A 17,706-nucleotide genomic window follows, 5' to 3' on the forward strand; every position below is an offset into this window, starting at 1 on the left:
ATGGCTCCAGAAGCTTTTTGTATTCAGAATTATCTTGTGGACGAGACAGAATAACACTCCTTGTTGGATATTCTATAAAACTGTTACTCAGTGTTTTGCTTTCTTCTTGTCATACGGTTTGATAGCTAAAAGAAGTTAAGTACAATTTTTAACTTATAGCTGTGTTTGAATGAAAATCTATTCAGATAATTATAGGCTGTTTAGGTTAGCTTTATTGCTCTTCTGGGTAATGCTCAAATGAGACAATGAAGCATTCTTGAGGGATGATGTATCTTTGAATCTTACTTCCCTAAAGGCTTCTGTTGCCATGTAGCTCACAGAGAGCCTTGTCTACAGCAGCAAAACACTAAATTAAATAAGATTGAAAAGCATTCAAACCCATATGGTAAAATAAAATATGGTGGTAGTGACTTGCAAGCTTGCTTTTCTCCATGTGCTGTGTGCATGTCTGTTTTATTTTGCATGTGCTTTTTTTAACATTCATTCTTAGTACATAATCTTGTGATTTTTCCAATGATTTTTAAGAAGGGAACTGAAAAGCAGAAGTTCTAGAATATATTCTGTTGCTGTAATCAGGTATAGTCCACACACATACTTTTATATATACTTAGTTGTTGCCTTCTTAGTCTGCTGTAGAACAGCATATTCCTTAAAGGCACCAGAAACCACCTACATTTTGAACTGCTAAAGGGAATGGACAGTGATGTTCTGTGCACACAGGAAACTTGTTTTGCCCAAGCAAACCATAAAATATACAACATATCAGGGCCCTCAAATAAGATAACTTCTTATTTGGTAAAAGAAATTGATATAAATAGCCTAGTATGTGATCTGCTAGAATATATGCGATTTTAAAAATGTCTGGGACCTTTTTGCTACTTAATTTTAGAAGATTTTAGTCATGGCTTGGTATAACCACCTGCAGTGTGTTACTCTGCCCATTTTTTGTCCTTTTAGATCTGTTTCTGTTGAATAATAAGACTTTTTATCAAAAAGGTAGTTTTGAAGTGGAAATAGGTAGTAAGAGGAAAATAGTATTTTTAGAACTTTTAAAACTGGAAGGGAAATAGTTCTGCTGTAAATGCCTCTTGACCCTAGGTAGACGTATATGAAAAGTTATTTCTTGGTACATGTATATCTTTGGGCTTAAAAGAATCTCTGGTCTTTATAACAAAACTGGGTGTTAATAGTTCTAATGGAATGTTGCCACAATAATCAGTTTAAAAAAATCCAAACTAATAACATTAGAAATTTAGTTTTAAAGTTTTATTTTACGAAGGTTTTGTACTCCATTCAGCTTGAACAGGTAAGCCACATAAAGCAATATATCCAGAGTTTATGTAACTACAGTCCAGTTACTTGTTAGGGCTACTCCAGAGTTTGACTAGTAACTTGGCCTGAAGGTGTAGAGAACAGAGTGTAGTTGGACAGCCAGCAGGCAAGCAAATGCTCCTGTGGGTCCCTGACAAAAGCAAATAGTAAACAGTTCAGCAGCTCTTGCTTTGAGAAGCACCAGGGGCACATAACTATCCGTGACACCATCTTTTTAATAGTTAAGTATTTTTTTTTAAAGTTAAAGTAATATCTTACACAACTTTGCCATTTCACATGCAAATGCACACATCACTAGAATAGCATTATGTGGGGCTTAAGGACAAATTAAAAAGCAGTAAGAATAAGCAATTTTTAAATGGTGTAGTAGAGGATATATATTTATTTAGTTAACTTCTAAATACTCTGCTCTACAGTACTCCTGAGTTGTGATAGCCTATTTAGTAGGCCTAATGGCTTTCTTATGGTATGCTTTATTTTAACTTTGTCTTTTTTTAATAGTTTTGTTTCATCACTTCTAGCTATTTTTTATTCTTCCCTGTAATGTCTCCCCAATCCATGTTTTTTCGTAGCCTTCAAGATGGTCAGCAAGACCAGCAATCCACAACACAGGTCAAAGTCCAGTCCTGCCCCCCTTCCCAGGCAGCTGTGCTCAGCGCTAGCGCCTCCTTGCTGGTGAGAAATGGGAGTGTCCACTTAGAAGCATCACATGACAATGCATCTGCTGTAGGCGGTAGCAGTTTGCACGATGAACTTGGTATGCAGGCCTTATGTAACCTTGGTGACATGGAAGTTTTAATGCCACAGATTTATGGGTAATAATGCACTGAAATTAATTTAAACTGAGATCTTCATTTCAGAAATGTGTGGGTGCATTTCTTAAAGGGAAATATTACTTCTGGTCAGTTCCCCACTCCTTCATAATTATTCCTTCCCCTCTCCCCATTTCCTTTAGCAAATACACTTTGAAAACACCCTTAAAAGAGGCATAGATTTAAGGGATGCTTTGCGTGCTTTCATGACTTGAACAGCACAATAGTACCAGTATATACACTCATTAGAAGTGGCTGAATTCGCTTTCTTGGTCTCTATTGACTCGATTTCATTTTGGTCACAGAGTTTAGCAGGGATTGAAGTCTATATTTTTCTGGTTCAGGAGGATGAGTGTTTAAAAATGTACTAGCCCTGAAAGCATCTTTTTATGGTTTCCAAAGAATTTCTGCTCCCAGTGGGCCATGATATATTGGACCTTCAAATGTGTGTGGAGGGGTTAGGGTGAGGAGGGTGAGAAATCGTAGGAAGTGAAATACAGACAATGTCAGTTACTGCAAGTTACATTTGAAAGAAGTCAGAAGCTTAATTCAAATTAAAGCATCTTATTGTTTGTATTTCTGAGATTGTCTCCTAATAAAATTTTAAGTTACTTGAATGTTATGCTGCTGCCATAATAAGCATTTAGGTACCATGGTCAGGAAGATATCTTCTGCATGTAACTTTACTGGTCAGATTGAAAAAATTCCAGACTTTTTCCCTCCTTGTCAGTCTTCTCTCATTCACTGGGCCATTTTAGTGCCTTTGTACATACAGTGTACTTTTAAATCAAGAGATCTTAAAGCACTTAGCAAATATTAATTAAACCACTCAGCCACTTCTGTAAGGTCAGTAAAATCATTAGAGATGGGGAAACTGAGACACAGTAATGTGAAGTGACTTGCCCAAGGTGATACAATAATCTCATTAGAGACAGAAATGAACTAAGGCAGTGCTTCTCAAACTTATTTCATTGGGCCCCCCTTCTTTGTGTTTGTAGTCATTTACAACCCCCACAAGTACATATAGTGCCACCCAGATCTGAAGGCAGAGTAGAGAGCAGTAGCTGCTGGCTGGGCACCCAGTATGAAGGCAGCACCACACCAGGAGCAGCTCAGAAATAGGGGTGGCAGTGTGGAAAGGGATATTCATCAATATCACTTTTCACAGCTGACTTAGTGCCCCATTGCCATCCTTACTATTGTGCTGCTGCAGCTGCTACCCTGGGCTGACAGCTGGAGCCCCACCAGTGAGGGATTGGGAGGGTGGAGGAAGGTAGCCCGAGCCTGGGCTGCCTCCCAGTGAGGAATTGAGGGACGGGGGGAAAAAGAGCCCATGCCTGGTGGCAGGCTCTAGCCGTCCCCTTTATTCCCATCTCCTGGGTGTACACAGCCCTTCTGCATGAGCCCCAGCCACCTGGGGCTGACAGCCAGAGCTTTTTTTTTTTTTTTTTAAAGGTACACAGCTCACACCTCCCTTGACACATTCCTTTGCCTCCTTTGGGAGGCCGTCCCCATAATTTGAGAACCACTGGATTAAGGTGATTTCAGGGGGTCCTTTCTCTAAACAACAAACTGTGGTTCCTAACTTCAACATGTAAACAACTGCTAATGATTTGGGCATCAACATGGGATTTCTAGTTTACTGGGCAAAAAACACAGCAAAGATATTAAAATAGGGCACCTGTAACAATAACCTTTATCAATGACTGCTAATTATTTTAAGGATCTACCGATCACATGGTTTGAGTGCAGTTCTGTAAAATCATTGTTGTTAAACTAACAGCTAGTCTGTTTTAGACCTCACCAATAATCCTGCATTAGGAGATAAATGTGCAACATCTTATTCTTCACAGTGCAGATGAGAGAATTTAAAGAGTTGCTTTGTGTAGTGCACATTTTAAGTACAGTTTTAGCATAGAACTTACCACTCAAAAGTATCTTCTGGTTCTATTGTGTGCAAATTTGAAAGCATAACTTTGCATTTCATGATATTGTGGTTTTATAACATTAACTGCAGAAATGTGAATCATACCCTTTCAAATCACTGACTGTTTTTGTTCTGTTTTTAAACCTTGGAACGCCTGCAGTTTCTAGACAGCTAGCCAAATGATGTTGAAGGATATATGTCTCCATCAAATTCAAGCAGTACCACACTGAAATTTCAGATTTTGTTGTCTATTTAGTATGAATCATTGAGTTCTCAATTGAGCATCGATCATTGCAATTTGTGTGTTGCAGGAATTATGAAAGTGTGTTGCTCCTGCTCCATAAAGTTTTGTTCTTAAAGCAGGAACTCAGCCACATTATGTATGAAGAATACACCAGGACTGCAGCACTTACTCTTTGGGGACAGAATGAATTTTCTGAGAATTTACAAGTAAATGCCTTTATTAGTTTGAGTCAAAATTATTTTAAAACTGAAATTTTAAAATTTAGCACCTGGTGTCATAGTGCCCCGAATTTTTAATTGTTGCCTTCACTTCGCCACTGAACTAGATTGGGCTTTTTTAATCAGTTATCCTCTTTCTTGATTATGGACTCATAGCCTTTTGGACACCTAAGAAGTTCTTCTTAAAGTTTTACTTTAAGTCAGTAAGTAAGTCAGTTTTACTCATTTTCCTGAGCTTTGATAAATTAACTAATTTGAAGCACGAAACGTACATGTTATTGGTTGGCACAATCCTCCATTTTCCCACGTTGAATGTAATCTGATCATGATCACTGGTTCCAAGGCAACCACCAGATTCCAGTCCAGTGATTAATTCATTTTAATCCATCATAATGAGGTCCAAAATAGTTACCAGGTGTTGGGTGCAAGACACTTCTTATGTTAGGGAAGTATCTATAATTTTTAGAAACTCTAATGCTTTCTTACTGCTGGTTCCATGGGGCCACCAGCATACTTCTCCCAAATTGAAGTCACCTATAACACAGTTTTTCTTTCTACGCGTTTTCAGACAGGTGCATTAGGAGTAACTCATCCTGTTCTTTGGCTTAATTAAGTGGTCTAATAGGCACCCTCTTTTTGGGGATTTTAGTTAACACATTATCCATATTCATTCAAAATCTTACAGTTCTGAGTTATCAATAACTGTAAACCAGGTAATATATAGCATCTTTAGTGCAGATTACAACCCCTACCTCTTTTACCCACTCAGTCGTTTGTAAACAGGTTATAACCAGAGATTTTAACAGTCCAGTCATGAAAATCATCCCACTGGGTTCAGTAATCAAATTTCTTCTCATCAATGAGAATTTCCAACTCTTATAGCTTGTTAATCAATTCTAACATTGATACATAAGCAGTTGAAAATGTTCTTCTCTTCATGTTCTTTGCCAAATTTGTTCAATTTGTTTCGGACATACAGAGTTTGTATTGCATTTGCCGCCTTAGCATACTCCCCTTGTGTTATTAGTTTTAATATTCTCCTCGCTGCTCCATCTTGTTCCCAACAAAGAAGATTAGGTCCCTTATCTGTGAGATCCAGGCTTTCTTGTTCATACAACCCCATCTCTCACTGGAATGTGGCCCAACATCCTTAAAACCAAAATTTTCAGCTTCACATGAATCATACAGCCAATGCGTCTCTTGCATTTTCTCCCTTCTCTTGCTCATGTGATTGGAAAGGTCTGTGAGAAGACTTCCTCTTTAGCTCTCTTCCAAGATCCTAGAACCCTCCTATAATGTTGTAGTTCTATTTGATGTTGTCACTTGATGGCATGTGTATCTTCACCACTGGAGACTTGCCAGAAAACTTCATAATACTGCCCAATCTTGCCATTGTATCGCATGTTGTATTTTTGCACCAGGGAGACAGCAACCCGTTCCTTTTGTGTCTCATATCCTTTGCTAAATGTTCTGTCCACTCTTCTGAATATGGAGTCTCTGATGAAAATTGCTTCCCTTCTTAAGAGGTTGAAGAACCTCTTTGGTAGCTGCTTGCTTCATATTGCAGGAGGCATCCATTAGATATGTCCCTAGTAGCTGTTCCATTCCTGCAGAGACAGGTTTCTTGGTTGTTGACTCACTGAGTATCTGAATTATGTGATAATTCTAGCTGGGTTGAATATCTGCTCAATTCATTCATTCTTTTGGTCACAAATCGCTGGTCTGATTCTTCAGTTGCTAATCTCTCCAGAGCCCTTATCACACATCCTCCTTGTGGCATCTGTGTCAATGATGTCTGAATTTGGTTGATGAGACATCTTCATTTTTCTCGAATGCTGTGTAGAGTTGAAATTTGCAGTTCCAGACCAGGCATCTTCTCCTCCCGTATGTCCACGAACTTGCACTTCATGAAACCAGGAATCTTATTTCCTTCAGCAGAAAAGAAATCGTAGCACATCCAGGGCAGGGCATAGCAATTGTTCCCCCATCACCTGTATCCACAACCTGGTGTAGCCATACCTAAATGGAAGGAACCACACTTCTTCCTTAACTCCCCTGTCTAAAAGAGCTCCCCAGACTGAGTGCCATGTTGTTCTGAAAATCTGTTCTTGCAACCTGGGAGGCTTTTATATAGTATTAATTTAGCTCCTTATATTTCATAATGTGTTTCCAATTGGCAACTTAGTTTGAGGACAGTCTTTTGGTTGAATTTCTTTAGTTAAATAAGTCCTATGTTCTCAATTTGGTATTCTCTTCCCTGAGTTATATCCAAGTACATTGTAATAGACTTTATTTTGATCAAATCTTAATCTCACCATCCTTTTTAGCAATCTAAGTAAATACCGTATTAAAGTATTGGGATGTTAATATTGAGGGTTATAAGACTAGAACCAGAAACTCTTCAATTAAAATGCCCAACTCTGATACTGATTTCCTCCCCTAGTATTGGTCAGTCTTCAACTCATGCTAAGTTTTCTGTCTCTGAAATCAGAGCTTGAAAACTCTGCTTGCACGTGTCACATAGGAAGTTTTCCTAGGTGAGTGCCATCAATTTACGCAAGATCTAAGCGTTCCTGTTTAAAAATAAAATAAATAAATAAATCCAGCCCTTGCACTTGCAAAGAGAACCTTCCGAACTTCTACAGTATGTAGAAATGCTGTGCTGTCTTAAGTTTGTAAACAGACTCTGCTGTTACTATTGTTAAGTTTTTCCAAGTTACGACGGTGTGAAAACTAATCTGATTATTATCCGCTTTCACTGCTGCTAAGCAGAACCCCCGGGTAGTAAAATCAGTTTCACCTATTGGTGCTTGGGAAGTCACTGAAGCCATCCTAACAGGAAAAGGACTCAAAAATAGAGGATGGGGAAAAGAGGTACAGACACTTCCTGCTTGGCAGCAACCAGAAAGTTGAGGGAAAGGAGTAGTAGTAAAGGCCACCTCTATTGTAGTAGCCAGGAAGCTGAAAGAAAGGTAAAGTAATGGATAATCATAAGGCTAAGGTTTTGTCATGGTTATTTTTAGTAAAAGTCAGGGACAGGTCACGGGCAATAAGCAAAAATTCAAGGAAGCCCATGACCTGTCTCTAACTTTTACTAAAAAATAACTGACAAAATGTGGCTAAGCCTGAGCCCTGCTGCGGGAGGGTAAAGAAAGGGGGGCGTGGTCCAGTGCCTGCTAGCATGGCAGCTAGAGCACAGGGGTCTGCCCGGGAATGGCGGCTTGGAGCTGCCGGGGTCTCCTGACAGCTCCAGCCTCACTGTCCTGGGGCTGACACAGAAAATGTCATTGAGGTTACAGAAGTGGTGGATTCTGTGACCTCCGCGATATAATCTTAGCCTTAATCATAGGACTGGAGGGGACGTCAACAGGTCATCTAGTCCAGTCCCCTGCACTCATGGCAGGACTAAGTATTATCTAGACCAGCCTTGACAGGTGTTTGTCTCACCTGCTTTTAAAAATCTCTAATGATGGAGGCTCCACAACCTCCCTAGGCGGTTGTTTAACCACCCTGACAGAAAGTTTTTTCCTTATATCCAGCCTAAACTGCCCTTGCTGCAATTTAAGACCTTAACTTGAAGATACGACAAGAAGCAGTGGAGAACAGTTTTTCTCCCTCTGCCTTATAACTACCTTTTACGTACTGACAATTGTTATCATGTCCCCCCTCAGTCTTCTCTTCTCCAGACTAAACAAACCCAATTTTTTCAATCTTCCCTCTTAGGTCATGTTTTCTAGACTTTTAATTTTTTTTTGTTGCTCTTCTCTGGACTTTCTCTAATTTGTCCACATGGTTCCTGAAATGTGGCACCCAGAACTGGACACAGTACTCCAGTTGAGGCTTAATCAGCGCGGAGTAGAGCAGAAGAATTACTTCTCATTTCTTGCTTACAACACTCCAACTAATACATCCCAAAATGATGTTTGCTTTTTTGCAACAGTGTTACATTGTTGACTAATGTAACCACACTTTTAGCAGCCAGTGATGGTAGTGAGTGAAGCACTTCAGATGTACAAGCCATTTCCAAATTGAATGCAACACACCAGATAACATATTTGAGCAAGGTCCAGGCACAGCACCCCTGATGAGAATCCCAGCATTCTTTCCTTTCCTAGTAGCTGGAGGCACAAGTGTGGCTCCTCAACTGGGCATTGCACTTGATGGATGGATAGTGGTGAGCAATATCTTCAGTACTTCCAAAGTTAGCTTTAGTAGTAGTTGTAGATACAGCCTTCACGTTATTAGATGTCTAATATTCTGTGGGAGTTTGGGGGCTTGTATAGATTATACTGTTACTTCAGAAAGAAAGTATCAAAGATTTTGAGGGGGAGGGAGAGGCAGAGAGCAAAATATAGGGTAGAAGACAGTGTTGGGAAGGAAAAGCAAAATGTTCTGAAAACAGACTGTCCTGATGTACTGTACACAGCTTTTAATTTGGTGTGAGCCCATGAAAGGGAAAAAATACACTTCAGCATGTTGGTTTTTGGAGCATGGCCTGGCAGCACAGATACTTTTCACTGTGATTAGTAAGTTAAGTCCGAGGGCAAGTAGGTGTCGGGTAAATTTTGTGAAGTCCTTTGTCACAAAGGGGTGTGGATGTTAATGTTTGTGGGGCAGTTTAAAAATGAAGAGTGCTAACTTACTTGAACAAGTGCTTGATTTCTGGACCTAGGAAGAGAGATGCCTGTAAACCATTCTTGTGAACTGCAGACAGCTGTATCCTTCATTTTAAAAAGTGTAATATGATTGATCTTGTGGTTATAGCACAGATCTAGGGGTTCGGAGCCCTAGGTTTTATTCTAAGCTGTGTCACAGACTTCTGTGACCGTGGGCAAATCACTTCACCCCTTTTTCCTTCTCTCTAAAGTGGCGGTGATGATTACCTCTCAAGTTTATTGCAAGGTTTTAATTTATTGATTTTTCTCAGAATTTTGATCCTTGGAAAGGTCCAATAGATGATCACAAATTACAATACGGTCTCTCAGCGTTACTTGAATCACTTGCCAGTATAAATGCTTGAAGCTTGAATCTGAATCAGTTCTCAAACATGCAAAATAAAAAAACAAATGAGTGGGTGGAGGAGGGGAATTTTTAAAGGCACAAGTAGTAGGCGCTTAGTTTTCATTTATACCTTTGGGAAATCTCCCTTTTGGTAGTTTGTCAGGTTGCTCTCGATTTTTGGGCTACTATTTTCATAAACTCTTACCTTTATATTAAAAAAAAAAAAAAAACAACCAAAAACCACTCGAGTTCCAAAAACATAATTATATGGACTTTACCCCAAAGCTGAACATGTGAGGTCAGTTAAATTGCATCTTAAAAGGAGAGGAAATTTTGCATAGCGGTGAATATCCTCAACTTCTGTTGACTTGAGTGGGTTTGTCTTGACTAGGATTTAAAGATATGGTGTTAGCTAATTCTTTTTAACATTTTCTAATTCATTCTAATGTTTAATGTAGACTTCACCACGTGCTAAGCTGGCCAGATTGCTTCATCAAGGCTTTCAGCATCTTTCAGAACTAGACCCTAGGAGGCTAGACAAAGGCAAACTGATCTTTAGCCAATTGGAAACGTGAAGTGCGTTCTGGAAGTAATTTGTCAGGCAAATACTTTAGAACACTTATATTCTAAGCATGTTTTATGCAAGTTAAGTATTTCTGGTTTCAGCTATCTGAGCTGCTGATTCTGCCTTTCTTGCGCCTCGTAGCTGCTGAAGGCCAGCTCAGACAGGATCCCATGGATCTCTACGCTTCTCATTCTAGAGCCGCCACCACTCTGTCTTTGGGCACATAGTATTCTCTGATCCTTGTAGCAAATGCCCACATTCATCTTTTCCTCTTGCCATCTCAGTTCAAAAATGTAATCTGTATTTTGGTGCTTGAGTAGCACTGTGTTGGTTATATGCCAATATCCAGAGCTTCTCTAAATAGGTTGACCTAACCTCTGGAAGTATTTTTAATCTGAACACATTTATAACCAGAGTTTTCTTCCTTTGCCTAAAAGGTTACTAAGATTTCTATCAAACAGTAACTAAGGAGTTGTGTGGGGAGATGCCATCTGGTGGCCAACCATATTACTGCCTGTATTTCTGTGCCTGCAGGATAAGTTTGGGTGATCTGCTGCACAGCTGAAATTTGTTGTTTAGTCTCCTTTCTCAAATCACAATTCTTAAAACAATTATAACTTAATAAAAATGTATATTGAGAATCTGAACACTTAAAACTGAAGCAGTTTTTAATCTCTTTATTCCCAAGAGTAAGCAATAGCACTTCTGCTGTGCCTTAGAAAATTGCAACATGATAAATGACTGTTCTGAAATTGTATAGATGTTTTGTACTCAAACTAGTTAAAAGTAACATGAGATTTGAAAAAATCTTAACTTTTATTTTCAAAGATGCCTGTGGCAAGAGGATGGAGAGGGATAGATTCTCAGTAGGTAAACATTCAATATCTATTTATAGTCTTCCATAATTAAAAATACAGAATTAGATGTGTGTCCATTGGCATCTTTTGACTAGAACTTTTGTGACTACTTCCTCATCTGGTCATTTCTACACTGCATTGTAAGGATCTCACACTTGAGCTGAAAGTCTGTCTACAATATTCCATGCTGCCCTAGTCCTTGGTTTTCTGAGCATATGATATCTAGCTAAATGACATTTTAGCAATTCATGAAGACTGTAGGACACCCAAAACTTAACTTCACCCCCAAAAAACAATCTTTTATTAGTCTTTCCTGCTTTGGGTTACTTAATATGTTAATAGAACATCACTTTCTTTCCTTTTAGAAAAGGACAACTATGTTTTATCAAGAAGATGCCAAAATTTGAATCTTAGAGCCATGTTTTTCACACAAATGAGCTAACTTTCACTAGGAAAAGTGAATGTTTTTTTTTAAAGCAAAAGTGTGAAGCATGACAAATATCTTGGTAAAAGTGCATTCATTCAAATGGAAATAAGAAATCTTACATTTTGAGAGTTTTGCCTTTTGCTGCAATTATTTTGTCATATTTCTACTTACATGGAATATTTTATCTCACCATGGCCTTTAAGAGCCTGACATATTCTGCATTTGCAGATCTGGATTTTGATAGCTTCAAAGAGGCGTTGGAATGAAGAAAGTGTATGTTAGAACTTCCACAGCTGCAAACTCTTCTGAGACAATGTTGATGTAATAATATAATCTTTTAAGATAATAAACTTTCTTCGATGACCAAAGTAGACTAGTCCTTAATGGCACATAAATTTTGTTGAACTAAATTATCTAAATCCAACAGATTGAGAGGGTATTTTTGGTGAATACTCAATTCTGATTGCATTAACTGGATTGCCTCTGTTGACTTCCCATAACAGGCTGTTAGCTCAGTTGTGCAAGAGCTTCAAGAATTGGGAATACCCCTAGCTGATTGATCTGTTTCTTTTAAAGATAATTTGTTCATGTGTTGAAATGTGATTTTTTTGATGAGTCATAAATAATATTGTCCTGGCCAGAATATGAAGCGTGTGATCTGACCTTGAAGTTCGCTTCAACTACTAAAATCTTTCTACAGCTGTAATTGTGAAACTTAATTATATAAATGGGATAAATCGGAGGTGATAGAGAAGATGTATGGGGCATTAGGTAAAATTAAACTTTACTTCAGTAACACAATTGTTTGTTTTGGCAAACCATGGACACTTATCTGGAGAGCCTAACCGAGATCTTAAACTTACAAAAAGACACTGACATTTGAAGCATTAATTCAAATATCTACAGTGTCCGCTAACTACTATAATCCATAGCAAGTATAATTAGATATAGTGGACAAGCTTTCCTTTAGCCAAATTTAGTGCACATTGTATGTAATTTATAACATGTATAAATGTCGGGCCAAAACAGCCTTTTTCCTTTTGGTTTAATTTGCAAGTGGCCAGGTTGCTCCAAGTTCCTTTTCCCTTACTCTTTTATAACTACTACTGTTATAAGTAGCACTTAGTCTCTAACTCAGTGGGAAGTTTTTATTTTTATGCGAATATTTTCCACTTATTTTGTGCATTTAAAAGCACTTTGCATTAGTTACACTGTTTCTGTTGGTTGTCAGTTGCGTTTCCTATCTCTTCACCCTCATATACTTCTCTAGGGGGAGCTCAGATGTACCTGCCTCCAAGACTCTACAAGAATTATGAGCAGTCAGGTGTATGTACAGAGAGGAGGAAAGTGAGGGTCTGATCATGTTAGGTGTTGTTCTTGGGACTGCATACTACAGCTTTTAAATATAGGGGAGCAGAAAAATATTTTTTGTATCAAATTAAAAAATGTAGGACCTACAAACTAAAGTTTACAGTGTTGATTTTGATTTAATAGCTCTAAAACTACAGTATCTCAATGAGAGATTGCAAGAGATCATATTTATTCTAGACAAGATAAAGCTGATAGCAGAACGTTTTCCATTAAAAGACTTTTTAGAATTCATTTTCTAACCTTTGGGCTGAAATATCGTGAATCTGGACTTATGGGCAAGCTTCCAGGTTTTTGGGGAGAGAAGGGCACAGTAAGGATAAATATCTTGTGGATCAGGCAGTTTACTGTTTGGGCTTGATTTTCATTTCTGACTGTTTTCTTCTTTAGTTCTTAGATTTAGGAACAGGCTCGCGCGCTCTCTCTTATCATTGTTGAAATAGATGTTGGTTTAGCCAAAGTAAAAACATCAAATTAATGGTGTTTCTTTAGGTCCCAATAATGCCTTCATTCTCCAAACCCTGTTAAATGCTTGATCCTAGATCTCTCTACTTGCAGTTCTTTTCTCCTCTCCAAAGACAAGCACGGACACGAGTATAACTGACAAAACACTTATGCTCTCTATAGAATTTTATTTTCAAGCAGAAACCTGGCTTTAAAAGCCTCTTAATTTTGCCACATGTGGGATTTCTACCTTAGTTAAATGTCCTGGTTGCCAATTGCTAATGGTGGATGATAGAGTAGACTGTTGTAACAGCCACATGGCTCAAAGCTTACAGTAGTGTGTCTTCTATGAAACCCCACAAATGCAATTTGCCATTTCAAGTAGCTTGTCTATATATTCACTGAAAGGCTACCACTGTGTTTCTGTTGGGTTAATTCACTGTTGTTTCCCTGTATCTCCAATATTGTTTATTTTCCTGACAAGCATAGTTGATAATGAATTGCAGTTGTGTCTAAAATATATCATGTTAATTGACATGAGAGACATCACTTTGGTATTAGAGGAGAATGCTAAGCAAGCTAAGGTTTTGCTACCTCTTCCTGATGTTTTGTTAATCCATGATGCTAGTCACATTTTATGTGATGACTTATTTGTTTTGAGATCTACATTTATAGCAATCCATTAAAATGTTACTCTTTAGAAATCCGCACTGCTGCGATGAAGCAGTATTGAATATTTGATCTTTCTTGACCTTTTCTTTAATAGGTAAGTTTAGTTCTACACTGTACGAGACGGGAGGCTGTGACATGTCACTTGTGAACTTTGAGCCAGCTGCAAGAAGATCATCCAACATCTGGTGTGTGTGAAGGCCAGTCAGAAGGCTTCTTATCTTATCTGTAGTATAGTTACAAGCATTTAATTTCAGTTATAGAAGACCTTGAAGTATAAAAAATGTAATTCTGTGTCTCTCTTTACTATTGTGAAATCTGAACAAGTTTAGCAGAAAACAGCATTAAGGTGACCAATACCTTGGAAAATGGCTATTCCAAATAATAGTAAATATGTTCACTCAAGGATTAACAAATGCACTTCCATATAGTCTGTAGAAAATGATTTTTTCCCTTGCGGAACTTACTATCAGTTTCTGCAGAGCATATGATCATAGATTAAAATTTAGCCGTTAGGGCTGCAAAATAAACTTCCAATTGTGAAGCAAACGTAAATCGATAATACTGTGTTCTTGAGTGTGCAGATGGTCTGAAACAGTGTAGAGAAATGTAACGTTCCTGAAGTCAAACATTTGGCCTGCCAACATAGTCTGAAAAGCAGGCTGTGCACTGGGAAGTTTTCCTGGTGCTATAAAGAGTTCTTTGTCCTCCAAAACGCCACTTAAGTGCAGCTGAATTGCTCTGGGCCTACTACTCCACCCTCAGGATTGAAGTAAACTCCACCACTTGCGCCCATAGGAGAACAACTGTTGGATCCATGTAGCCATGGATCATGGATCAACAGAACACTCCAAATCCCTGCTGTGCAACAGTACACAGGGACCTCCTATGGAGCTGACCTTTGACACAAACTTGTGTATTCCTTGCGTGGGCCTGCCAGATCTTGCCCTTATGCATTGTACGTTTTAACAGCAGTGGTCTTGCTAAGAGGGCTCTGCACAGCTGTAGAGTAAGCAGTGGGATTCGCACCCAAGAGCAGTATGAACTGACCCAATCTAATTGAGGTATTAACTTTCAACTTTCTCATTTCTGTGGGTAATTGTAATTTTGAGAGGTAAAATTAGTCTAGCTTTGGGAGACTTCAAACACTTATCTCCTAGCTGCACCAAAATCTCCATACACTGAATGCATTGGCATAGTGTCGAATAAGTCTTCTGACTATAGATTTATGGGGTGAATTGTCCAGAGTTGCTTTCACTGTTTTTTTTTTTTTTTTTGCGCCAGCGGCTCTGTGCAGGAACACATACACTAGAAGCTTCATTCTGTACTTATAGTAATTACTGAATTTTGCAGTTTTACAAAAAGCAAAACGAAAACTGATTCTACATCCTACGAATGTAGGACAGCCCCACTGAACTGAAGTAATGGAGGCTGGTGAACAAGTGCAGATAGGTGAGGCTTGTGGAGTAATGAATAATTGGGCACTTGGAGGAACAACAACATTATGGCCCAATTATAAATGACCCAGTCCAGTTCAGAATGCTATTAAATCCAAAGGGAGGGTGCAGGAGGTGTTGTGTTTTTTCCTTCCTACCATTAGTCTGCAGGGAATGCACAACTAGCTATATTGGCCATCACTTGCCAGAGCAGTGGAATCTCATTGGCCTGAACTTGCAGTCAACTGCAAACCCAAAAATCCTAAACTAAATTGGCCTTTGGTTAGTTCTTCTCACTGCCAGTACAACTTTTTCAGCCGGCTTTTTTGCACGAGTGCTTTTCCATGTTTTCCAATCTAAAGCATAACTTGTCTATGGCTTTTGGGTGTAGGCTTTAAAATTAACTGAAAAAGTCCTGCAGAATGACTCAGTCTTCATTTTAAACTAAAGACTACAACTTATTTCACATCGTTTACTCTTACAATGAGGAGCACGGTCCGATGGTCAGAAACAGCAGATGATGGAGCAGGCACAAACTAGAAAAAAATCTGGATAGCCACACTTCTGCTTACTCTGTTAAAACACCCTCTGAATTTTGATAAAATGCAAAATTAAGATACCTTGTATCTGAGGGAGAGGGAATAAAGGAAGTGTGTTTAAAATTGGTGTAGTTCTGACATAATCCTTGCATACTATATTTATGTGAAATTAATTGTCCAAGTTCTTGCTATAAATTTAACGTTGCTGTGAGAAGCAAGGGTTTGATATCAGAATCCATTAAAAACAATCTGGCCTAAAATGTGTGCAAATGGCGAGATAACTTTGTTTGTTTGAACTTCTGACTAGAGATTGAGGGTAATATTTTAAAAAATGCCTATGTTACATTTTCAAAAGTGTTTTAGTTTTTATAGAAGTGACTTTCAATGAAGGTTAGACTCTTAAGTTGCTTAGTTTTACCCTAACTATATAACAATCAGCAACAATGTTGAAATGCAGGAGAAATGGGAGAGAGAGAAGGAGGTAGGAGCAGAAGTCCACCAGATTCTCTTACCTTGGGAGCCCAAAGGAGACATACTCAGATTTTCATTAAGGGATGTCATCTTTTGAGGGCTAGCAAGTTTAAAAAAGGGTTCACTCAGGCAACAGGAAATGAGATGATTCCGTCTGTGACAACAGTTGCTAGCCAATCCAGGGATCTGTGGTAAGGTATAATTTAGATGGCAGAAATGAGGAAGAAGAGAGCATCTTTATTATTGTGGTTGTAGCAGATACTGTCACACATGAGCTCTTTGCCATTCAATATATGGGTAAAATTTGTTGTCCGTCGCCTTGGTTTACATGTAAGAAGCATCTTCAAACTCAAATACTTATTTGTTTAAAATGTTAGTGTGAAGTCTAAGAAATTACAAAAATGAGTGAAGGTGCTTATGCTAAAAGTTTGGTCTTGCATTGTGGGGGGTAGTAAAACTTCAGGCGTTTTAATACACTGGAGTGGCTTGTTGAAGTCAAATATAATATTAATTTAAAGTATTTTCTCTGTTCCTGTAGCGACACGGATTCTCATGTATCAAGTTCTACCTCAGTTCGCTTTTATCCACATGATCTAGTAAGTTTTTTTTTAAATTGTTTGTATGATAAAGCAACCTTTTGCCTATTTGCATGCACATTTTTTTAGAGCACTGATCCACCATACCTTGTTGTACCAGCTTTTAAAAAAGCAACTTTTTTGACTGGGAAAGAAGCTCATATTCAGTATTGCAGTGCCTTCAGACATATATACATGCAAATTTAAAGCTAAATTCATCTACAAGCACAACTATATGAGTAATTTACACCTTTTAAAATTGAACTAAGACTACAATATGATCTTTAATTTGTATAATTTGATCATAAAAGATGTTGGAATTAGGGGTGGTTCTGACAAATGTCATAAAGCTGGCCTAAAGATTGATACATGTACTCTGGTAGAGCCCTATTCCTATGCACCTCTAAGATCTGTAGGACACAGGAGGTGTGAATTTCTATGCTGCAGTCCCCAGAACCAATCATGACTTTCCTATAAAGGTATACACCCTGCCACCAGGATCTAATGCTCAAAGGTTAGAACATGTGAAGTGAGACACTTAAGTAAAGCCAAAGGCCCACACAAAATCACTGAACATACAGTATCGGTGCAAAAAATTCTGCAGTTCTCAGTGTTCCTGTGACACACACATCTCTGATATTACTGTCAACTCCAAGCATACCTGTGTACTTCCTTCAGCGTTCTACCATTCCCATACCATTCAATCCGCAAATAATCATCATTCTGATGATCCACACAACTTACGGTTGAATGATGAAACTTGTTAAATCACTTAAATAACCAAAAATAGAGGGAGGGTGGAATTTTGGTGCAGAACAGTG

The 17,706-nt window shown here is 38.4% G+C and overlaps 1 protein-coding gene across 8 annotated transcripts in view; it reads left to right on the top strand.

The window, feature by feature from the left end:
* Positions 1-17,706, top strand: part of PCNX1 (pecanex 1) — a 129,437-nt gene that overhangs the window by 52,911 nt on the left and 58,820 nt on the right. For 4 of the 8 annotated variants that reach the window (XM_075129655.1, XM_075129656.1, XM_075129657.1 and 1 more), the window contains 4 exons: positions 1,905-2,089; positions 10,928-10,969; positions 13,962-14,052; positions 16,849-16,906. In XM_075129655.1, the coding sequence (XP_074985756.1) occupies positions 1,905-2,089; positions 10,928-10,969; positions 13,962-14,052; positions 16,849-16,906 (376 nt within the window). The remainder of the gene's footprint in view (positions 1-1,904; positions 2,090-10,927; positions 10,970-13,961; positions 14,053-16,848; positions 16,907-17,706) is intronic. The other 4 variants (XM_048852378.2, XM_048852380.2, XM_048852382.2 and 1 more) reach the window with 2 other exon arrangements.

The sequence above is a fragment of the Caretta caretta genome, chromosome 6 (genome assembly GCF_965140235.1).
Source record: "Caretta caretta isolate rCarCar2 chromosome 6, rCarCar1.hap1, whole genome shotgun sequence".
NCBI classification, from domain to species: domain Eukaryota; kingdom Metazoa; phylum Chordata; order Testudines; family Cheloniidae; genus Caretta; species Caretta caretta.